This window comes from Oncorhynchus masou, chromosome 27 (assembly GCF_036934945.1).
Source record: "Oncorhynchus masou masou isolate Uvic2021 chromosome 27, UVic_Omas_1.1, whole genome shotgun sequence".
Lineage (NCBI taxonomy): Eukaryota > Metazoa > Chordata > Actinopteri > Salmoniformes > Salmonidae > Oncorhynchus > Oncorhynchus masou.
In genome coordinates this window covers 3,810,245-3,836,272 of record NC_088238.1, presented here as the reverse complement: position 1 = coordinate 3,836,272, position 26,028 = coordinate 3,810,245, and the positions used below count along the sequence as shown (strand labels likewise).

General features: G+C 45.2%; 1 protein-coding gene across 1 annotated transcript in view; it reads right to left on the bottom strand.

Annotated features, from left to right (window-relative positions):
• LOC135515572 (thyrotropin-releasing hormone-degrading ectoenzyme-like) overlaps positions 1–26,028 on the bottom strand; it is a 484,406-nt gene that overhangs the window by 216,144 nt on the left and 242,234 nt on the right. Inside the window, exon 5 of the mRNA XM_064939193.1 lies at positions 23,818–23,931. Within this exon, the coding sequence (XP_064795265.1) occupies positions 23,818–23,931 (114 nt within the window). The remainder of the gene's footprint in view (positions 1–23,817; positions 23,932–26,028) is intronic.

Sequence of the window (26,028 nt, the reverse complement as noted above, 5' to 3'; positions counted from 1 at the left end):
AGAGAGAGAGAGAGAGGGACAGTGAGAGAGAGAGAGACAGTGAGAGAGAGAGAGAGAGGGACAGTGAGAGAGAGAGAGCGAGAGAGAGAGATGGAGCGAGAGACAGAGAGAGAGAGAGAGAGAGAAAGAGAGAGGGAGCGGGACAGTGGGAGAGGGAGAGAGAGAGAGAGAGAAAGAGGGAGCGGGACAGTGATAGAGAGAGAGTGTTGACCAGCTAAGGCAGTGTGGATGAAAGTCACATTACAGATCTATGAAATGAGTTAACAGAACCCTCCATCTGGACCATGTGTCTCCTCAACATGAGCTTCAGTCCTGATCATATTTCATCTGGGTTCTACCACTGTATTAAGACAGCTACACACACACACACACACACACACACACACACACACACACACACACACACACACACACACACACACACACACACACACACACACACACACACACACACACACACACACACACACACACACACACACACACACCATCTGCCTGCACAGGTCTTACATCTCAGGAAGGCAGTGCCTGTGTCCCAAATCACATCCTAATCCCTATATTGCATTATGTTTGACCAGAACATGTCAAAACTAATGCACTATAAAGGGTACAGGGTGTCATTTGGGACAAAGCCAGTTCCTTCCTTCTAATGAGGCGTTCCTCAGCAGACGGTCTTGTAGAGAGAGACACAGACAGACAGACAGACAGACAGACAGACAGACAGACAGACAGACAGACAGACAGACAGACAGACAGACAGACAGACAGACTGACTGAGAAAGACAGAGAGAGAAAGAGAGAGAGAGACAGAGAGAGAGAGAGAGAGAAAGAGAGAAACAGAGACAGAGAGAGAAATAGAGACAGAGAGAGAGAGACAGAGAGAGAAACAAAGACAGAGAAAGAAATAAAGACAGAGAGAGAGACAAAGAGAGAGACAAAGAGAGAAACAAAGAGACAGAGAAAGAAATAGAGACAGAGAGAGAGAGACAGAGAGAGAAACAGAGAAAATAGAGTGAGAGATGTAAAATAGTGAGAGACAGAGAGAGAAACAGACAGACAGAGAGCGAGAGAGACAGGGAGAGAAACAGACAGAGAGAGAGAGAGACAGAGAGAGAAACAGACAGAGAGAGAGAGAGACAGGGAGAGAAACAGACAGAGAGAAAGACAGGGAGAGAAACAGACAGAGAGAGAGAGAGACAGGGAGAGAAACAGACAGAGAGAGAAAGACAGGGAGAGAAACAGACAGAGAGAGAGAAACAGAGACAGGGAGAGAAACAGACAGAGAGAGAGAGAGACAGGGAGAGAAACAGACAGAGAGAGAAAGACAGGGAGAGAAACAGAGAGAGAGAGAGAGACAGGGAGAGAAACAGACAGAGAGAAAGACAGGGAGAGAAACAGACAGAGAGAGAAAGACAGGGAGAGACGGTGAACTTTCATCACAATAAACAAACAAACTCATTCTGTTCACAACAACCCAGGGTGTGACCCCATGTCACCTGGTAACTGTTCATCAACCAGACTCATTCTGTTCACAACAACCCAGGGTGTGACCCCATGTCACCTGGTAACTGTTCATCAACCAGACTCATTCTGTTCACAACAACCCAGGGTGTGACCCCATGTCACCTGGTAACTGTTCATCAACCAGACTCATTCTGTTCACAACAACCCAGGGTGTGACCCCATGTCACCTGGTAACTGTTCATCAACCAGACTCATTCTGTTCACAACAACCCAGGGTGTGACCCCATGTCACCTGGTAACTGTTCATCAACCAGACTCATTCTGTTCACAACAACCCAAGGTGTGACCCCATGTCACCTGGTAACTGCACATCAAACAGACTCATTCTGTTCACAACAACCCAGGGTGTGACCCCATGTCACCTGGTAACTGTTCATCAACCAGACTCATTCTGTTCACAACAACCCAGGGTGTGACCCCATGTCACCTGGTAACTGTTCATCAAACAGACTCATTCTGTTCAAAACAACCCAGGGTGTGACCCCATGTCACCTGGTAACTGTTCATATAACAGACTCATTCTGTTCACAACAACCCAGGGTGTGACCAAATGTCACCTGGTAACTGTTCATCAACCAGACTCATTCTGTTCACAACAACCCAGGGTGTGACCCCATGTCACCTGGTAACTGTTCATCAACCAGACTCATTCTGTTCACATCAACCCAGGGTGTGACCCCATGTCACCTGGTAACTGTTCATCAACCAGACTCATTCTGTTCACAACAACCCAGGGTGTGACCCCATGTCACCTGGTAACTGTTCATCAACCAGACTCATTCTGTTCACAACAACCCAGGGTGTGACCCCATGTCACCTGGTAAATGTTCATCAAACAGACTCATTCTGTTCACAACAACCCAGGGTGTGACCCCTGTCACCTGGTAACTGCACATCAGACTCATTCTGTTCACAACAACCCAGGGTGTGACCCCATGTCACCTGGTAACTGTTCATCAACCAGACTCATTCTGTTCACATCAACCCAGGGTGTGACCCCATGTCACCTGGTAACTGTTCATCAACCAGACTCATTCTGTTCACAACAACCCAGGGTGTGACCCCATGTCACCTGGTAACTGTTCATCAACCAGACTCATTCTGTTCACATCAACCCAGGGTGTGACCCCATGTCACCTGGTAACTGTTCATCAACCAGACTCATTCTGTTCACAACAACCCAGGGTGTGACCCCATGTCACCTGGTAACTGTTCATCAACCAGACTCATTCTGTTCACAACAACTCAGGGTGTGACCCCATGTCACCTGGTAACTGTTCATCAACCAGACTCATTCTGTTCACAACAACAGGGTGTGACCCCATGTCACCTGGTAACTGTTCACATAACAGACTCATTCTGTTCACAACAACCCAGGGTGTGACCCCATGTCACCTGGTAACTGTTCATCAACCAGACTCATTCTGTTCACAACAACCCAGGGTGTGACCCCATGTCACCTGGTAACTGTTCATCAAACAGACTCATTCTGTTCACAACAACCCAGGGTGTGACCCCATGTCACCTGGTAACTGTTCATCAACCAGACTCATTCTGTTCACAACAACCCAGGGTGTGACCCCATGTCACCTGGTAACTGTTCATATAACAGACTCATTCTGTTCACAACAACCCAAGGTGTGACCCCCATTTCATCTGGTAACTGCACATCAAACATAGTGATGATAAACGTTGACACTGTACAGAACATGTGTTGTCTGATATAGAAATGTGAAATGTACGTTTGGAGTCTGTTTGTATGACAGCCAGTGGTGTAATACTTTAAAGTACTACTAAGGTCGAGTTTTTTTGTTGGCATCTGTACTTTACTATTTATATTTTGGACAATTTTTACTTCTACTTCACAACATTCCTAAAGAAAATAATGTACTTTTTACTCCATAGATTTTCTCCGGACACCCAAAAGTACTCGTTACATTTTGAATGCTCAGCAGGACAGGAAAATGGTCTAATTCACACACATATCAAGAGAACATCCCTGGTCATCTCTACTGCCTCTGATCTGGTGGACTCACTAAACAGAGAACATCCCTGGTCATCCCTACTGTCTCTGATCTGGAGGACTCACTAAACAGAGAACATCCCTGGTCATCCCTACTGCCTCTGATCTGGTGGACTCACTAAACAGAGAACATCCCTGGTCATCTCTACTGCCTCTGATCTGGTGGACTCACTAAACAGAGAACATCCCTGGTCATCCCTACTGTCTCTGATCTGGAGGACTCACTAAACAGAGAACATCCCTGGTCATCCCTAATGCCTCTGACCTGGAGGACTCACTAAACAGAGAACATCCCTGGTCATCCCTACTGCCTCTGATCTGGAGGACTCACTAAACAGAGAACATCCCTGGTCATCTCTACTGCCTCTGACCTGGAGGACTCACTAAACACAAATAAATGATGTATAAATGATGTCTGAGTGTTGGACTGTGCCCCCTGGTCATCTCTTCTGCCTCTGATCATATGGACTCACCAAACAAACACAAATAAATGATGCATAAATGATGTCTGAATGTTGGACTGTGCCCCTGGCTCTCCCTAAATACATAACACGGTGCCGTATGGTTTCCTTCATAAAAGGAATTTTAAATGATGTATACTTTTACTTTTGGTACTTAAGTATATTGTATCAATTACATTTACTTTTGGTACTTAAGTATATTGTATCAATTACATTTACTTTTGATACTTAATTATATTGTGTATTACAATCCTCAACGGCTCATCTTCCAAAATACATGGAGTCCTCTCTTAATTTACAGCATTTTCCCCTCTCTCAGACAACAAACACTTAGCAGACCTTCTTGTGGTGTGAGATGCTCAAGTTGAGAATGGCCAAGCCCCCCCGATACAGAGCTGTGAAGCCGGAGACCCTGCGCTCTGACGTCATGCTACTATGTACTCTGCTACGATCCCGTTTCAGAGCTTGTTAGTGCCCAAATCTGCCATTTTAAAGGAGCATACGGGTAGCAGTGTAAAGGGCTACACTCCTCAGTGCTTGGCTGACACCCTGTGTTTGTCGTAATAAATATGATGGGGAGACAGAGAACTGGTTTCAAGTGTAGTGCGCAGCAGGTGTTTATTTGTGAAGGACCACAGGAGGAGGCAGGTAGCTGGATCCAGGGGCAGGCAGAAGGTCATACACAGGAGGAGGCAGGTAGCAGGGTCCAGGGGCAGGCAGAAGGTCATACACAGGAGGAGGCAGGTAGCTGGGTCCAGGGGCAGGCAGAAGGTCATACACAGGAGGAGACAGGTAGCTGGGTCCAGGGGCAGGCAGAAGGTCATACACAGGAGGAGGTAGGTAGCTGGGTCCAGGGGCAGGCAGAAGGTCATACACAGGAGGAGACAGGTAGCTGGGTCCAGGGGCAGGCAGAAGGTCATACACAGGAGGAGGTAGGTAGCTGGGTCCAGGGGCAGGCAGAAGGCCATACACATGAGGAGGTAGGTAGCTGGGTCCAGGGGCAGGCAGAAGGTCATACACAGGAGGAGGTAGGTAGCTGGGTCCAGGGGCAGGCAGAAGGTCATACACAGGAGGAGGCAGGTAGCTGGGTCCAGGGGCAGGCAGAAGGTCATACACAGGAGGAGGTAGGTAGCTGGGTCCAGGGGCAGGCAGAAGGTCATACACAGGAGGAGGTAGGTAGCTGGGTCCAGGGGCAGGCAGAAGGCCATACACATGAGGAGGTAGGTAGCTGGGTCCAGGGGCAGGCAGCAGGTCATACACAGGAGGAGGCAGGTAGCTGGGTCCAGGGGCAGGCAGCAGGTCATACACAGGAGGAGGCAGGTAGCTGGGTCCAGGGGCAGGCAGCAGGTCATACACAGGAGGAGGCAGGTAGCAGGGTCCAGGGGCAGGCAGAAGGTCATACACAGGAGGAGGCAGGTAGCTGGGTCCAGGGGCAGGCAGAAGGCCATACACATGAGGAGGTAGGTAGCTGGGTCCAGGGGCAGGCAGAAGGTCATACACAGGAGGAGGCAGGTAGCTGGGTCCAGGGGCAGGCAGAAGGTCATACACAGGAGGAGGCAGGTAGCTGGGTCCAGGGGCAGGCAGAAGGTCATACACAGGAGGAGGCAGGGAGCTGGGTCCAGGGGCAGGCAGAAGGTCATACACATGAGGAGGTAGGTAGCTGGGTCCAGGGGCAGGTAGAAAGTCATACACAGGAGGAGGCAGGTAGCTGGGTCCAGGGGCAGGCAGAAGGTCATACACAGGAGGAGGCAGGGAGCTGGGTCCAGGGGCAGGCAGAAGGTCATACACATGAGGAGGCAGGTAGCTGGGTCTAGGGGCAGGCAGAAGGTCATAAACAGGAGGAGGCAGGTAGCTGGGTCCAGGGGCAGGCAGAAGGTCATACACATGAGGAGGTAGGTAGCTGGGTCCAGGGGCAGGCAGAAGGTCATAAACAGGAGGAGGCAGGTAGCTGGGTCCAGGGGCAGGCAGAAGGTCATACACATGAGGAGGTAGGTAGCTGGGTCCAGGGGCAGGCAGAAGGTCATACACAGGAGGAGGCAGGTAGCTGGGTCCAGGGGCAGGCAGAAGGTCATACACAGGAGGAGGCAGGTAGCTGGGTCCAGGGGCAGACAGAAGGTCATACACAGGAGGAGGCAGGTAGCTGGGTCTAGGGGTAGGTAGCTGGGTTCAGGAGCAGGCAGAAGGTCATACACAGGAGGAGGTAGGTAGCTGGGTCCAGGGGCAGGTAGAAAGTCATACACAGGAGGAGGCAGGTAGCTGGGTCCAGGGGCAGGTAGCTGGGTCCAGGGGCAGGCAGAAGGTCATACACAGGAGGAGGCAGGTAGCTGGGTCTAGGGGCAGGTAGCTGGGTCCAGGGGCAGGCAGAAGGTCATACACAGGAGGAGGTAGGTAGCTGGGTCCAGGGGCAGGTAGAAGGTCATACACAGGAGGAGGCAGGTAGCTGGGTCCAGGGGCAGGCAGAAGGTCATACACAGGAGGAGGTAGGTAGCTGGGTCCAGGAGCAGGCAGAAGGTCATACACAGGAGGAGGTAGGTAGCTGGGTCCAGGGGCAGGCAGAAGGTCATACACAGGAGGAGGTAGGTAGCTGGGTCCAGGGGCAGGCAGAAGGTCATACACAGGGGGTCCAACAAGGCAACAGTGCAGGCATGGAAATGGCTGTAACGTAGTCTGGGAGATCAGTGTCACGTTGACTGTCTTCAAACTCCCTGTCATAAACGAGCCAAGGCGCACACAAACACTCACAGAAAATAAATAATTACCCACAAACACAGGTGGGGAAAAAAGGCTGCCTAAGTATGATTCCGAATCAGAGACAACGATGGACAGCTGCCTCTGATTGGGAACCATACCCGGGCCAACAAAGAAACAGACAAACTAGAATGCCCACCCAACCACCCAACACCCTGACCTAACCAAATCGAGAAATAAAAAGGCTCTGTAAGGTCAGGGTGTGACAATCAGGCAATAGGTTGATAACAGGAAATCTGATAGGCTAAAGTACAGACAGGGAATCGGTAATACGCGTCATTAGTGAGGATGGCCAAAAACTTATATATACTTATATATCATATACAGGAGGACTAATACAGGGAAACCAGCGCTTCAGATAGAAGTGTGTCACAAAACAATCAATACCTCACAGTGACGGGGTGGAAAGAACTGAACTAAATAGTGTGTGATAATGACATACAGGTGTGTGAACAGGTGATCAGAATTCAAGGTGATTGGGATCTGGAGAGGTGAGCTGCGTTCAGGGGATCTATGTGTTAGAGGGTGTGAGCTGGACAGTGGGCTGGAGACTGGGCTGCGTTCAGGGGATCTATGTGTTAGAGGGTGTGAGCTGGACAGTGGGCTGGAGAGTGGGCTGCGTTCAGGGGATCTATGTGTTAGAGGGTGTGAGCTGGACAGTGGGCTGGAGAGTGGGCTGCGTTCAGGGGATCTATGTGTTAGAGGGTGTGAGCTGGACAGTGGGCAGTGGCTGCGTTCAGGGGATCTATGTGTTAGAGGGTGTGAGCTGGACAGTGGGCTGGAGAGTGGGCTGCGTTCAGGGGATCTATGTGTTAGAGGGTGTGAGCTGGACAGTGGGCTGGAGAGTGGGCTGCGTTCAGGGGATCTATGTGTTAGAGGGTGTGAGCTGGACAGTGGGCTGGAGAGTGGGCTGCGTTCAGGGGATCTATGTGTTAGAGGGTGTGAGCTGGACAGTGGGCTGGAGAGTGGGCTGCGTTCAGGGGATCTATGTGTTAGAGGGTGTGAGCTGGACAGTGGGCTGGAGAGTGGGCTGCGTTCAGGGGATCTATGTGTTAGAGGGTGTGAGCTGGAAAGTGGGCTGGGTTTAGGGCATATACATGTTTGAGTGTGAGTTGGAAAGTGGGCTGGGTTCAGGTGATCTACGTGTTTGAGGTGTGAGCTGGACAGTGGGCTGGAGATTGGGCTGTCTGGGATTATGTGTTGAGGTGTGATCTCTGGACAGCAAGGGCTAAGAGGGTGAGCTGAAAACTGTCAGTTCTGAGATCTATGTTTAGAAAGGGTGTGAGGGTTTGCTGGAACTGAGCCCGTTCAGGGATCTATGTTTAGAGGGTGTGAGCTGGAAAGTGGGTGGGCTGGAGGGTGTGAGCTGTCAGTGGGCTCTGAGGGGATCTATTAGAAAGGGTGAGGGACAGTGGGCTGAAAACTGGGCTGTTTAGGGGATCTAAAGGTGTAGCTGGACAGTGGGCTGGGTTTGTGAGCTGTCCCCGTTCAGGGGATCTATGTTTAGAAAGGGTGAGCTGGACAGTGGGCTGGAAACTGGGCCCGTTCAGGGGATCTATGTTTAGAAGGTGTGAGCTGGACAGTGGGTTTGCCAGGGGATCTAAACTGAGCTGGACAGTGGGCTGAGAAGTTTAGAAAGGGTAAAGGGTTTGCTGAAAACTGTCCCCCTCTGAGAAGTTTAGAAAGGGTAAAGCTGGACAGTTGCTGAAAACTGTCCGCCTCTGAGAAGTTTAGAAAGGGTGAGCTGGACAGTTTGCTGAAAACTGTCCCCTCTGGGAAGTTTAGAAAGGGTAAAGGGTTTGCTGAAAACTGTCCCCCTCTGAGAATGTTTAGAAAGGGTAAAGCTGGGTTGGGCTGGAAAACTGTCCCCCTCTGAGAAGTTTAGAAAGGGTAAAGGGTTTGCTGAAAACTGTCCCCCTCTGAGAAGTTTAGAAAGGGTAAAGGGTTTGCTGAAAACTGTCCCCCTCTGAGAAGTTTAGAAAGGGTAAAGGGTTTGCTGAAAACTGTCCCCCTCTGAGAAGTTTAGAAAGGGTAAAGGGTTTGCTGAAAACTGTCCCCCTCTGAGAAGTTTAGAAAGGGTAAAGGGTTTGCTGAAAACTGTCCCCCTCTGAGAAGTTTAGAAAGGATAAAGGGTTTGCTGAAAACTGTCCCCCTCTGAGAAGTTTAGAAAGGGTAAAGGGTTTGCTGAAAACTGTCCCCTCTGAGAAGTTTAGAAAGGGTAAAGGGTTTGCTGAAAACTGTCCCCCTCTGAGAAGTTTAGAAAGGGTAAAGGGTTTGCTGAAAACTGTCCCCCTCTGAGAAGTTTAGAAAGGGTAAAGGGTTTGCTGAAAACTGTCCCCCTCTGAGAAGTTTAGAAAGGGTAAAGGGTTTGCTGAAAACTGTCCCCCTCTGAGAAGTTTAGAAAGGGTAAAGGGTTTGCTGAAAACTGTCCGCCTCTGAGAAGTTTAGAAAGGGTAAAGGGTTTGCCGAAAACTGTCCCCCTCTGAGAAGTTTAGAAAACTCAAAGTGTGAATATTAATACTTGAAGTCTCTTGCTATTTGTTTATCCCCGTGTAACAAGACTGCTCCTTAACAAAGCAGAGAGAGACACGGGACCACAGTTTGCTCCAGATTTAGACACTTTACCAATGGATGAAAAACAGAATGAGTCACACACTGTCTTTCTTTCCTCAAGAGCATGAGGTCGGCATTGTGCCTCCTCTAAAAAAAAAGAGAGGGCAGGCAGCAAGCATCAGCCAATTTGCACCTGAACTCATCTAAATACAGAAGCCAGTATCACGACTGCACAGCCCGCAGTCATAGAGTCAGAGAAAGGCTTCCAATGCTGTTGGAACTATAGAAGTAGAATTAGAATCATTCTGATCTATGGTTGGAACACAGGGCTATTATTGTGTTCCGTGTTGTCATGCTGATGATGGTCTTATCTAATGTGAATAGAACTGCTGTGGGTGTTTATTTTCCACGAAGAGCTGTTGCATCTGGGGACACTAAGAGAAGCCTGGTCTGTGTCTTCCTGTGTCGGTCTGTGTCTGTCGGCATCAAAGTCATCGCATCAACAAAAGGGACAAAAGAGTTGAAATTTGACGAGAATAACTGAAGTGATGATTAGCATATCGTTGTTGTGTTCTAGAACAAAGAGAGTTTTGAAGTATGGAACACTGTTTCACTGGGATGTTTTGTATATTGATGATGCCTGGATATGATCATGTATTTATTTAGAATTAGTTATATGGGTTGTTTTTCTGAGACATATATATATATATATATATATATATATATATATATATATGACGGTAAAGCTAGGCAGCTGGCAGTGATGTCATCGTCATCCATTCTCCACACAGTGCCTTCAAAAAATGGACTGCTGAATTGATTTCTGTTTTGTCGAAAGAACTGCAAATCATTTGACATACATTAGGGGGTCCACTCTGACGAGGTGATTGTTCCACACAAGGAAAGGCAAACTATTCTCCATACCATGAATATTTTATTGACTGTAATTTAAAAACTCCTTTCTGGGACCATGACAGAGTTTTGCTCCCTCTGTGGTCAGAAGTTCAGCAGCCGAGCAATTAGCTGGCGGTTCTGCACGTCTGGAAGAGCGGAGAAGAGAAAGATGCTTCTGAATTTGTTCTGGACACAAAGAGGGAGGATGGACTAGGATCATTTCCAAATGAATACAGCCCATGATTGAAACGACTGCCACAACAGGAAATGCAAATGTGACAGAAATGATTGGCTGAGACTGTGCGATATCTCTTCCTCTCTTCTCTTCTTCTCTTAGCTCTACTTGAGTGTCAGGGAGTTATTAAACCTTGGACAGCAGAAACACTTGAGAATAAGTGGACTGGAAAATATGCATAGCACACTACGGCTACGTCCCAAATGGCACCCTATTCCATATATAGTGCACTACTTTAGACCAGAGCCCTATTCCCTATATAGTGCACTACTTTAGACCAGGGCCCTATTCCTTATATAGTGCACTACTTTAGACCAGAACCCTATTCCTTATATAGTGCACTACTTTAGACCAGAGCCCTATTCCCTATATAGTGCACTACTTTAGACCAGGGCCCTATTCCCTATATAGTGCACTACTTTAGACCAGGGCCCTATTCCCTATATAGTGCACTACTTTAGACCAGAGCCCTATTCCCTATATAGTGCACTACTTTAGACCAGGGCCCTATTCCCTATATAGTGCACTACTTTAGACCAGAACCCTATTCCTTATATAGTGCACTACTTTAGACCAGAGCCCTATTCCCTATATAGTGCACTACTTTAGACCAGGGCCCTATTCCCTATATAGTGCACTACTTTAGACCAGGGTCCTATTCCCTATATAGTGCACTACTTTAGACCAGAGCCCTATTCCCTATATAGTGCACTACTTTAGACCAGGGCCCTATTCCCTATGTCGTGCACTAGCCCTAGGGGGCTTTGGTCAAAATAAATGCACTACACTGAGTTTACAAAACATTAGGAACACCTGCTCTTTCCATGACAGACTGACCAGGTGAATCCAGGTGAAAGATATGATCCCTTATTGATGTCACCTGTTAAATCCACTTCAATCAGCATAGATGAAGGGGAGGAGACGGGTTAAAGAAGGAGTTTTAAGCCTTGAGACAACGGAGCCATGGATTGTGAATGTGGACAATTCAGAGGGTGAATGGTTAAGACACAAGATTTAAGTGCCTTTGAACGGGGTATGGTAGTAGGTGCCAGGCGTTCCCGGTTTGTGTTGAGAACGACAACACTCCTAGGTTTTTCACACTTAACAGTTTCTGCGTGTATCACCAATGGCCCACCGCCCAAAGGACATTCCAGCCAATTTGACACAACTGTGGGAAGCATTGGAGTCGACATGGGCCAGCATCCCTGTCGAACGCTTTCTAACACCGTGCAGAGTCCCACGCCACGACGAACCGAGGCTGTTCTGAGGGGCAAAAGGAAGCGCAACTCAATATCAGGAAGGTGTTCCTAATGTTTTGCCAACTCTGTGTATGTAGGGGAAGAGGGAGTCATTTAGAACACAACCTTAAGCAATTCATAGACAGGGTGTCTTCCCTAGATACTGTTAACATTCCATACGTTGTGGTTGCCTTGGCAACATCTCGGTGAAGCAGTAGGTTGACAGATAATGTTAGAATCTCTATTGTAATAGCAATCTAAATTCCATCGATGAAAGAAATATCACAATGGTAGTTGTAATAAGGGGGGTAATTGATTTTCATCCATAATATACCGTTGCAAATTCAATATCACATTAATAACATTTAAGCTAAACGCAATCAATTGTTGTTTTTTTGATACACTGTGAACTCCATTTTTTACCTTTATTTAACAAGGCAAGTCAGTTAAGAACAAATTATTATTTTCAATGATGGCCTAGGAACAGTGGGTTAGCTGCCTGTTCAGGGGTAGAACGACAGATTTGTACCTTGTCAGCTCGGGGACTTGAACTTGCAACCTTTCGGTTACTAGTCCAACGCTCTAACCACTAGGCTACCCTGCCGCCCCCATGCTAATGCTCCTGTAATCGAACAAACGTGAGTAATGTTTCATTAACCAGGTTAGACTTAACGTATCTCTAATTCAATCACAAACGCAGCTCGGTCGGACAGCGAATTGGAGCGTAAGTGTATGATTTGCATAATTGTTCATCATTAATGTTTACATTAATTGCATGGGTATAATTGGCCTTTCCTGTGAATGGCGCTTTACTAGAATATCGCTACATTTGCATTACATTCCAGCAAGAAGTGAAGATCACATATCAGTCAGCTAGTTAGCTGGGGACGGGCTTATAGGTTATGTACATATCAACATCAGTCAGCTAGTTAGCTGGGGTTACTGTGAGTATAGGTTATGTACATATCAACATCAGTCAGCTAGTTAGCTGGGGTTACTGCTGAGTATAGGTTATGTACATATCAACATCAGTCAGCTAGTTAGCTGGGGTTACTGCTGAGTATAGGTTATGTACATATCAACATCAGTCAGCTAGTTAGCTGGGGTTAAGGGTTAGTATAGGTTATGTACATATCAACATCAGTCAGCTAGTTAGCTGGGGTTACTGGTGAGTATAGGTTATGTACATATCAACATCAGTCAGCTAGTTAGCTGGGGTTACTGCTGAGTATAGGTTATGTACATATCAACATCAGTCAGCTAGTTAGCTGGGGTTAAGGGTTAGTATAGGTTATGTACATATCAACATCAGTCAGCTAGTTAGCTGGGGTTAAGGGTTAGTATAGGTTATGTACATATCAACATCAGTCAGCTAGTTAGCTGGGGTATGGGCTGAGTATAGGTTATGTACATATCAACATCAGTCAGCTAGTTAGCTGGGGTTACTGCTGAGTATAGGTTATGTACATATCAACATCAGTCAGCTAGTTAGCTGGGGTTAAGGGTTAGTATAGGTTATGTACATATCAACATCAGTCAGCTAGTTAGCTGGGGTTATGGGCTGAGTATAGGTTATGTACATATCAACATCAGTCAGCTAGTTAGCTGGGGTTACTGCTGAGTATAGGTTATGTACATATCAACATCAGTCAGCTAGTTAGCTGGGGTTATGGGCTGAGTATAGGTTATGTACATATCAACATCAGTCAGCTAGTTAGCTGGGGTTAAGGGTTAGTATAGGTTATGTACATATCAACATCAGTCAGCTAGTTAGCTGGGGTTATGGGCTGAGTATAGGTTATGTACATATCAACATCAGTCAGCTAGTTAGCTGGGGTTAAGGGTTAGTATAGGTTATGTACATATCAACATCAGTCAGCTAGTTAGCTGGGGTTAAGGGTTAGTATAGGTTATGTACATATCAACATCAGTCAGCTAGTTAGCTGGGGTTACTGCTGAGGGTTATGTACATATCAACATCAGTCAGGTTATGTACTGAGTATAGGTTATGTACATATCAACATCAGTCAGCTAGTTAGCTGGGGTTACTGCTGAGTATAGGTTATGTACATATCAACATCAGTCAGCTAGTTAGCTGGGGTTACTGCTGAGTATAGGTTATGTACATATCAACATCAGTCAGCTAGTTAGCTGGGGTTACTGCTGAGTATAGGTTATGTACATATCAACATCAGTCAGCTAGTTAGCTGGGGTTACTGCTGAGTATAGGTTATGTACATATCAACATCAGTCAGCTAGTTAGCTGGGGTTACTGCTGAGTATAGGTTATGTACATATCAACATCAGTCAGCTAGTTAGCTGGGGTTACTGCTGAGTATAGGTTATGTACATATCAACATCAGTCAGCTAGTTAGCTGGGGTTAAGGGTTAGTATAGGTTATGTACATATCAACATCAGTCAGCTAGTTAGCTGGGGTTATGGGCTGAGTATAGGTTATGTACATATCAACATCAGTCAGCTAGTTAGCTGGGGTTACTGCTGAGTATAGGTTATGTACATATCAACATCAGTCAGCTAGTTAGCTGGGGTTAAGGGTTAGTATAGGTTATGTACATATCAACATCAGTCAGCTAGTTAGCTGGGGTTACTGCTGAGTATAGGTTATGTACATATCAACATCAGTCAGCTAGTTAGCTGGGGTTAAGGGTTAGTATAGGTTATGTACATATCAACATCAGTCAGCTAGTTAGCTGGGGTTAAGGGTTAGTATAGGTTATGTACATATCAACATCAGTCGGCTAGTTAGCTGGGGTTATGGGCTGAGTATAGGTTATGTACATATCAACATCAGTCAGCTAGTTAGCTGGGGTTATGGGCTGAGTATAGGTTATGTACATATCAACATCAGTCTAGTTAGCTGGGGTTAGCTGAGTATAGGTTATGTACATATCAACATCAGTCAGCTAGTTAGCTGGGGTTAAGGGTTAGTATAGGTTATGTACATATCAACATCAGTCAGCTAGTTAGCTGGGGTTACTGCTGAGTATAGGTTATGTACATATCAACATCAGTCAGCTAGTTAGCTGGGGTTACTGCTGAGTATAGGTTATGTACATATCAACATCAGTCAGCTAGTTAGCTGGGGTTATGTGCTGAGTATAGGTTATGTACATATCAACATCAGTCAGCTAGTTAGCTGGGGTTAAGGGCTGAGTATAGGTTATGTACATATCAACATCAGTCAGCTAGTTAGCTGGGGTTATGGGCTGAGTATAGGTTATGTACATATCAACATCAGTCAGCTAGTTAGCTGGGGTTAGCTGAGTATAGGTTATGTACATATCAACATCAGTCAGCTAGTTAGCTGGGGTTACTGCTGAGTATAGGTTATGTACATATCAACATCAGTCAGCTAGTTAGCTGGGGTTAAGGGTTAGTATAGGTTATGTACATATCAACATCAGTCAGCTAGTTAGCTGGGGTTATGGGCTGAGTATAGGTTATGTACATATCAACATCAGTCAGCTAGTTAGCTGGGGTTACTGCTGAGTATAGGTTATGTACATATCAACATCAGTCAGCTAGTTAGCTGGGGTTAAGGGCTGAGTATAGGTTATGTACATATCAACATCAGTCAGCTAGTTAGCTGGGGTTATGGGCTGAGTATAGGTTATGTACATATCAACATCAGTCAGCTAGTTAGCTGGGGTTAAGGGTTAGTATAGGTTATGTACATATCAACATCAGTCAGCTAGTTAGCTGGGGTTACTGCTGAGTATAGGTTATGTACATATCAACATCAGTCAGCTAGTTAGCTGGGGTATGGGCTGAGTATAGGTTATGTACATATCAACATCAGTCAGCTAGTTAGCTGGGGTTATGGGCTGAGTATAGGTTATGTACATATCAACATCAGTCAGCTATCTGGGGTTACTGCAGGTTATGTACATATCAACATCAGTCAGCTAGTTAGCTGGGGTTAAGGGTTAGTATAGGTTATGTACATATCAACATCAGTCAGCTAGTTAGCTGGGGTTACTGCTGAGTATAGGTTATGTACATATCAACATCAGTCAGCTAGTTAGCTGGGGTTAAGGGTTAGTATAGGTTATGTACATATCAACATCAGTCAGCTAGTTAGCTGGGGTACGGGCTGAGTATAGGTTATGTACATATCAACATCAGTCAGCTAGTTAGCTGGAGTTATGGGCTGAGTATAGGTTATGTACATATCAACATCAGTCAGCTAGTTAGCTGGGGTTATGGGCTGAGTATAGGTTATGTACATATCAACATCAGTCACCTAGTTAGCTGGGGTTGGGTTAGTATAGGTTATGTACATATCAACATCAGTCTAGTTAGTTAAGGGTTAGTATAGGTTAGTACATATCAACATCTGGGGTTAAGGGTTAGTATAGGTTATGTACATATCAACATCAGTCAGCTAGTTAGCTGGGGTTAAGGGTTAGTATAGGTTATGTACATATCAACATCAGTCAGCTAGTTAGCTGGGGTACGGGCTGAGTGTAGGTTATGTACAAAATATAGAAAACTTGTTTGAGGGTTTGCTCTCAGGCTGGAATGAATGAATAGTTTCCGTTGCGTGAGAGAAAAAATATTTAGGAACTAGCAGTCAAACCATAGAAAGAAAAGAAATCGGTGTACCAACGTACCAATATCCCATACTAACACACAACCTAGAAGGCATGGCCAATAACCCATACTAACACACAACCTAGAAGGCATGGCCAATAACCCATACTAACACACAACCTAGAAGGCATGGCCAATAACCCATACTAACACACAACCTAGAAGGCATGGCCAATAACCCATACTAACACACAACCTAGAAGGCATGGCCAATAACCCATACTAACACACAACCTAGAAGGCATGGCCAATAACCCATACTAACACACAACCTAGAAGGCATGGCCAATATCCCATACTAACACACAACCTAGAAGGCATGGCCAATAACCCATACTAACACACAACCTAGAAGGCATGGCCAATATCCCATACTAACACACAACCTAGAAGGCATGGCCAATAACCCATACTAACACACAACCTAGAAGGCATGGCCAATATCCCATACTAACACACAACCTAGAAGGCATGGCCAATATCCCATACTAACACACAACCTAGAAGGCATGGCCAATATCACATACTAACACACAACCTAGAAGGCATGGCCAATATCCCATACTAGCACACAAGCTAGAAGGTATTGCCAATATCCCGTAATAACACACAACCTAGAAGGCATGGCCAATATCACATACTAACACACAACCTAGAAGGCATGGCCAATAACCCATACTAACACACAACTTAGAAGGCATGGCCAATAACCCATACTAACACACAACCTAGAAGGCATGGCCAATAACCCATACTAACACACAACCTAGAAGGCATGGCCAATAACCCATACTAACACACAACCTAGAAGGCATGGCCAATATCCCATACTAACACACAACCTAGAAGGCATGGCCAATAACCCATAATAACAAACAACTTACAAGGCATGGCCAATATCCCATACTAACACACAACCTAGAAGGCATGGCCAATATCCCATACTAACACACAACCTAGAAGGCATGGCCAATATCCCATACTAACACACAACCTAGAAGGCATGGCCAATATCCCATACTAACACACAACCTAGAAGGCATGGCCAATATCCCATACTAACACACAACCTAGAAGGCATGGCCAATATCCCATACTAACACACAACCTAGAAGGCATGGCCAATATCCCATACTAACACACAACCTAGAAGGCATGGCCAATATCCCATACTAACACACAACTTACAAGGCATGGCCAATATCCCATACTAACACACAACTTACAAGGCATGGCCAATATCCCATACTAACACACAACCTAGAAGGCATGGCCAATAACCAATACTAACACACAACCTAGAAGGCATGGCCAATAACCCATACTAACACACAACCTAGAAGGCATGGCCAATAACCCATACTAACACACAACCTAGAAGGCATGGCCAATAACCCATACTAACACACAACCTAGAAGGCATGGCCAATAACCCATACTAACACACAACCTAGAAGGCATGGCCAATAACCCATACTAACACACAACCTAGAAGGCATGGCCAATATCCCATACTAACACACAACCTAGAAGGCATGGCCAATATCCCATACTAACACACAACCTAGAAGGCATGGCCAATATCCCATACTAACACACAACCTAGAAGGCATGGCCAATATCCCATACTAACACACAACTTAGAAGGCATGGCCAATATCCCATACTAACACACAACCTAGAAGGCATGGCCAATATCCCATACTAACACACAACCTAGAAGGCATGGCCAATATCCCATACTAACACACAACCTAGAAGGCATGGCCAATATCCCATACTAACACACAACTTTGAAGGCATGGCCAATATCACACACTAACACACAACCTAGAAGGCATGCCCAATATCCCATACTAACACACAACCTAGAAGGCATGTCCAATATCCCATAATAACACACAACTTAGAAGGCATGGCCAATATCCCATACTAACACACAACTTACAAGGCCTGGCCAATATCCCATACTAACACACAACCTAGAAGGCATGGCCAATATCCCATACTAACACACAACCTAGAAGGCATTGCCAATATCCCATACTAACACACAACCTAGAAGGCATTGCCAATATCCCATACTAACAAACAAGTTACAAGGCATGGCCAATATCACATACTAACACACAACCTAGAAGGCATGGCCAATATCCCATAATAACACACAACCTAGAAGGCATGGCCAATATCCCATACTAACACACAACCTAAAAGGCATGGCCAATATCCCATACTAACACTCAACCTAGAAGGCATGGCCAATATCCCATACTAACACACAACTTACAAGGCATGGCCAATATCCCATACTAACACACAACTTACAAGGCATGGCCAATATCCCATACTAACACACAACCTAGAAGGCATGGCCAATATCCCATACTAACACACAACCTAGAAGGCATGACCAATATCCCATACTAACACACAACTTACAAGGCATGGCCAATATCCCATACTAACACACAACCTAGAAGGCAGGGCCAATAACCCATACTAACACACAACCTAGAAGGCATGGCCAATATCCCATACTAACACACAACTTACAAGGCATGGCCAATATCCCATACTAACACACAATTTACAAGGCATGGCCAATATCCCATACTAACACATAACCTAGAAGGCATGGCCAATATCCCATACTAACACGCAACCTAGAAGGCATGGCCAATATCCCATACTAACACACAACCTAGAAGGCATGGCCAATATCCCATACTAACACACAAGCTAGAAGGCATGGCCAATATCCCATACATTGCTTCATTGTAAGTGCTATGCTAATGGGGATATTTGAAGAGATATTGGAATAGAGGAATGGCTTGTAGCCCTTTTAGTGTAATGGAGTGGTCACTCTCACTGATAGATAGCATTGGTGTCACATTAACACAGGAGATACCGCAGTCCAGTCCAGTGTGATATTGGTACTGTGTGATGGTACAGTCCAGTCCACTGTGATATTGGTACTGTGTGATGGTACAGTCCAGTCCACTGTGATATTGGTACTGTGTGATGGTACAGTCCAGTCCACTGTGATATTGGTACTGTGTGATGGTACAGTCCAGTCCAGTGTGATATTGGTACTGCGAGGTGGTACAGTCCAGTCCAGTGTGATGGTACAGTCCAGTCCAGTGTGATATTGGTACTGTGTGGTGGTACAGTCCAGTCCAGTGTGATATTGGTACTGTGTGATGGTACAGTCCAGTGTGATATTGGTACTGTGAGGTGGTACAGTCCAGTGTGATATTGGTACTGTGAGGTGGTACAGTCCAGTCCAGTGTGATATTGGTACTGTGAGGTGGTACAATCCAGTCCAGTGTGATATTGGTACTGTGTGATGGTACAGTCCAGTGTGATATTGGTACTGTGAGGTGGTACAGTCCAGTCCAGTGTGATATTGGTACTGTGAGGTGGTACAGTCCAGTCCAGTGTGATATTGGTACTGTGTGATGGTACAGTCCAGTCCAGTGTGATATTGGTACTGTGTGATGGTACAGTCCAGTCCAGTGTGATATTGGTACTGTGAGGTGGTACAGTCCAGTCCAGTGTGATATTGGTACTGTGTGATGGTACAGTCCAGTGTGATATTGGTACTGTGTGATAGTACAGTCCAGTCCAGTGTGATATCGGTCCTGTGTGATGGTACAGTCCAGTCCAGTGTGATATTGGTACTGTGAGGTGGTACAGTCCAGTCCAGTGTGATATTGGTACTGTGAGGTGGTACAGTCCAGTCCAGTGTGATATTGGTACTGTGAGGTGGTACAGTCCAGTCCAGTGTGATATTGGTACTGTGTGATGGTACAGTCCAGTCCAGTGTGATATTGGTACTGTGTGATGGTACAGTCCAGTCCAGTGTGATATTGGTACTGTGAGGTGGTACAGTCCAGTCCAGTGTGATATTGGTACTGTGTGATGGTACAGTCCAGTGTGATATTGGTACTGTGTGATAGTACAGTCCAGTCCAGTGTGATATCGGTCCTGTGTGATGGTACAGTCCAGTCCCGTGTGATATTGGTACTGTGAGGTGGTACAGTCCAGTCCAGTGTGATATTGGTACTGTGAGGTGGTACAGTCCAGTCCAGTGTGATATTGGTACTGTGAGGTGGTACAGTCCAGTCCACTGTGATATTGGTACTGTGTGATGGTACAGTCCAGTCCAGTGTGATATTGGTACTGTGAGGTGGTACAGTCCAGTCCAGTGTGATATTGGTACTGTGTGATGGTACAGTCCAGTGTGATATTGGTACTGTGTGATAGTACAGTCCAGTCCAGTGTGATATCGGTCCTGTGTGATGGTACAGTCCAGTCCAGTGTGATATTGGTACTGTGAGGTGGTACAGTCCAGTCCAGTGTGATATTGGTACTGTGTGATGGTACAGTCCAGTGTGATATTGGTACTGTGAGGTGGTACAGTCCAGTCCAGTGTGATATTGGTACTGTGTGATGGTACAGTCCAGTGTGATATTGGTACTGTGAGGTGGTACAGTCCAGTGTGATATCGGTCCTGTGTGATGGTACAGTCCAGTCCAGTGTGATATTGGTACTGTGTGATGGTACAGTCCAGTCCAGTGTGATATCGGTCCTGTGTGATGGTACAGTCCAGTCCAGTGTGATATTGGTACTGTGTGATGGTACAGTCCAGTCCACTGTGATATTGGTACTGTGTGATGGTACAGTCCAGTCCAGTGTGATATTGGTACTGTGAGGTGGTACAGTCCAGTCCAGTTTGATATTGGTACTGTGTGATGGTACAGTCCAGTGTGATATTGGTACTGTGTGATAGTACAGTCCAGTCCAGTGTGATATCGGTCCTGTGTGATGGTACAGTCCAGTCCAGTGTGATATTGGTACTGTGAGGTGGTACAGTCCAGTCCAGTGTGATATTGGTACTGTGTGATGGTACAGTCCAGTGTGATATTGGTACTGTGAGGTGGTACAGTCCAGTCCAGTGTGATATTGGTACTGTGTGATGGTACAGTCCAGTGTGATATTGGTACTGTGAGGTGGTACAGTTCAGTCCAGTGTGATATCGGTCCTGTGTGATGGTACAGTCCAGTCCAGTGTGATATTGGTACTGTGTGATGGTACAGTCCAGTCCAGTGTGATATCGGTCCTGTGTGATGGTACAGTCCAGTCCAGTGTGATATTGGTACTGTGTGATGGTACAGTCCAGTGTGAAATTGGTACTGTGTGATGGTACAGTCCAGTCCAGTGTGATATTGGTACTGTGTGATGGTACAGTCCAGTCCAGTGTGATATCGGTCCTGTTTGATGGTACAGTCCAGTCCAGTGTGATATTGGTCCTGTGTGATGGTCCAGTCCAGTGTGATATCGGTCCTGTGTGATGGTACAGTCCAGTCCAGTGCGTTGCACTGCGTGACTAGTGTCCTAACAGTCAGGCTTTGAGATATGCGTCTTCAATGAGTCCCCAACAGGGAACGGCACGACTTTCAATTCAAATACTGCCATCGCTACCGAGATGAAATCAGTGTAAATTACTACCCCAACGCAAGATTTATGTGGCCTGTCACTGTTCAGTTTTTACCTAGAGATAAATTGGAAATGCATGGAAACAAACTATTTTTCTACATTAGCATAAATACATCTCCGTCTGGAAACTGGAAGTGACTTTTAACAAACAACATTTTGTTCCGCCCCACCAAACTCTTTATGACGGATTATTTTATTGGAAGTGCACGAACTCATCGACCCTTAAACGATGACGAGTAAGGAATAAAAACGGGGTCAAATTTAGATTGAAGGGTTTCAGATGTCATGGTAAAAATAGATGGTTAATGGTTTACCATGCTAGATGAAAACCGTATGGACAGACTAATCAGTCAATACTATTGTATCTTGTTTGGTAAATTGAGAAAAAATAAAAAAAATAAACTGAGAGAGTCATTATAATAAACTGTTCCTTGTCTTTGTTCCAGCTGAGAGTCATTATAATAAACTGTTCCTTGTCTTTGTTCCAGCTGAGAGTCATTATAATAAACTGTTCCTTGTCTTTGTTCCAACTGACAGTCATTATAATAAACTGTTCCTTGTCTTTGTTCCAGCTGACAGCCATTATAATAAACTGTTCCTTGTCTTTGTTCCAGCTGACAGCCATTATAATAAACTGTTCCTTGTCTTTGTTCCAGCTGACAGCCATTATAATAAACTGTTCCTTGTCTTTGTTCCAGCTGACAGCCATTATAATAAACTATTCCTTGTCTTTGTTCCAACTGAGAGTCATTATAATAAACTGTTCCTTGTCTTTGTTCCAGCTGAGAGTCATTATAATAAACTGTTCCTTGTCTTTGTTCCAACTGAGAGTCATTATAATAAACTGTTCCTTGTCTTTGTTCCAGCTGACAGCCATTATAATAAACTGTTCCTTGTCTTTGTTCCAGCTGAGAGTCATTATAATAAACTGTTCCTTGTCTTTGTTCCAGCTGAGAGTCATTATAATAAACTGTTCCTTGTCTTTGTTCCAACTGACAGTCATTATAATAAACTGTTCCTTGTCTTTGTTCCAGCTGAGAGTCATTATAATAAACTGTTCCTTGTCTTTGTTCCAACTGACAGTCATTATAATAAACTGTTCCTTGTCTTTGTTCCAGCTGACAGCCATTATAATAAACTGTTCCTTGTCTTTGTTCCAGCTGACAGCCATTATAATAAACTGTTCCTTGTCTTTGTTCCAGCTGACAGCCATTATAATAAACTGTTCCTTGTCTTTGTTCCAGCTGACAGCCATTATAATAAACTATTCCTTGTCTTTGTTCCAGCTGACAGCCATTATAATAAACTGTTCCTTGTCTTTGTTCCAGCTGACAGCCATTATAATAAACTGTTCCTTGTCTTTGTTCCAACTGAGAGTCATTATAATAAACTGTTCCTTGTCTTTGTCCCAACTGACAGAGTCATTATAATAAACTGTTCCTTGTCTTTGTTCCCACTGACATTCATTATAATAAACTATTCCTTGTCTTTGTTCCAGCTGACAGCCATTATAATAAACTGTTCCTTGTCTTTGTTCCAGCTGACAGCCATTATAATAAACTGTTCCTTGTCTTTGTTCCAACTGAGAGTCATTATAATAAACTGTTCCTTGTCTTTGTTCCAACTGAGAGTCATTATAATAAACTGTTCCTTGTCTTTGTTCCCACTGACATTCATTATAATAAACTGTTCCTTGTCTTTGTTCCAACTGAGAGTCATTATAATAAACTGTTCCTTGTCTTTGTTCCAGCTGACAGACATTATAATAAACTGTTCCTTGTCTTTGTTCCAGCTGACAGAGTCATTATAATAAACTGTTCTTTGTCTTTGTTCCAACTGACAGAGTCATTATAATAAACTGTTCCTTGTCTTTGTTCCAGCTGACAGAATCATTAGCCCATGCAACTGTTCTAATGCTCAGATAAGATCAGAAGTAAAGTCATTTAGGGTGGTTAAATTAGTCACAGTGTAATTACAAGGTATTGTAATCGTTCACTATCTTTAAAACACAATAAAGATCTTACCATGTTCCATTTGGGGAAGAGGAAGTCCGTTCCAACGTATTCAAAGAAGTGGGCGAAGCCTTCCTTCAGCCAGACATCCTCCCACCACACGGGGGTTACCAGGTCACCAAACCACTGCAGCAAGAAAAGAAGAGAACAGCTGAGTTCCACGGAGCTTAGTCTCTGGTGTGACTGTCAACACCACCAACAGCTGAGTTCCACGGAGCTTAGTCTCTGGTGTGACTGTCAACACCACCAACAGCTGAGTTCCACAGAGCTTAGTCTCTGGTGTGACTGTCAACACAACCAACAGCTGAGTTCCACTGAGCTTAGTCTCTGGTGTGACTGTCAACACCATCAACAGCTGAGTTCCACTGAGCTTAGTCTCTGGTGTGACTGTCAACACCACCAACAGCTGAGTTCCACTGAGCTTAGTCTCTGGTGTGACTGTCAACACCATCAACAGCTGAGTTCCACTGAGCTTAGTTTCTTGTGTGACTGTCAACACCACCAACAGCTGAGTTCCACTGAGCTTAGTCTCTGATGTGACTGTCAACACAACCAACAGCTGAGTTCCTGTATTTATACACTATTGTTCAAAGGTTTGGAGTATCTTAGAAATGTCCCTGTTTTTTAAATAAAAACAATTATTTTGTCCATTAAAATAACATCACATTGTTCAGAAATAAATTGTAGACATTGTTAATGTTGTTCATGACTGTTGTAGCTGGAAACGGCAGATTTATTAATGGAATATCTACATAGGTGTACAGAGGCCATTATTAGCAACCATTAGTCCTCAACTGGCAGCTTCATTAAATAGTTACTGCAAAACACCAGTCTCAACATCAACAGTGAAGAGGTGACTCCAGGAGGCTGGCCTTCTAGGCAAAGTTGCAATGAAAAAGCCATATCTCAGACTGGCCAATAAAAAGAAAAGATTAAGATGGGCAAAAGAACACAGACACTGGACAGAGGAACTCTGCCTAGAAGGTCAGCATCCCTGAGTCACCTCTTGACTGTTGACGTTGAGACTGGACAGAGGAACTCTGCCTAGAAGGCCAGCATCCCGGAGTCGCCTCTTCACTGTTGACGTTGAGACTGGACAGAGGAACTCTGCCTAGAAGGCCAGCATCCCTGAGTCGCCTCTTGACTGTTGACGTTGAGACTGGACAGAGGAACTCTGCCTAGAAGGCCAGCAGGTCGCCTCTTCATGTTGACATGAGACTGGACAGAGGAACTCTGTTGAGGACATGATGCCTCTTCACTGCTGACGATGAACTGGACCTCTGTGGGCCAGCATCCTGGAGTCGCCTCTTCACTGTTGACGTTGAGACTGGACAGAGAACTCTGCCTAGAAGGCCAGCATAGAAGCGCCTCTTCACTGTTGGGACTGGACAGAGGAGTGTCAGCATCCCGGAGTCGCCTCTTCAATGTTGACACTGGTGTTTTGCAGGTACTATTTAATGAAGCTGCCAGTTGAGGACTGATGGTTTCTGATAATGGCCTCTGTGGGACAGACAGTACGACTACAACACCAGTATGTAGGAAACTAGAAGCAGGTTATTGTGGGACTGACAGTACGACTACAACACTAGTATGTAGGAAACTAGAAGCAGGTTATTGTGGGACAGACAGTACGACTACAACACCAGTATGTAGGAAACTAGAAGCAGGTTATTGTGGGACTGACAGTACGACAACAACACCAGTATGTAGGAAACTAGAAGCAGGTTATTGTGGGACAGACAGTACGACTACAACACCAGTATGTAGGAAACTAGAAGCAGGTTATTGTGGGACAGACAGTACGACTACAACACCAGTATGTAGGAAACTAGAAGCAGGTTATTGTGGAACAGACAGTACGACTACAACACCAGTATGTAGGAAACTAGAAGCAGGTTATTGTGGCACTGACAGTACGACTACAACACTACTAGTATGTAGGACACTAGAAGCAGGTTATTGTGGGACAGACAGTACAACTACAATACGAGCAGTCATCCAGATCATGTTCCTAACAACCTCTCAGAACCGGTCTGCCTCCCAAATGGAACCCTAAATGGGCAGTATACAGGAAATAGGTTGTAAATTGGGATGTACTCTTTGGTTAAAAGCATTGACTATACAGGAAATATGTTGTAATTTGGGATGTACTCTTTGGTTAAAAGCATTGACTATACAGGAAATAGGTTGTAAATTGGGATGTACTCTTTGGTTAAAAGCATT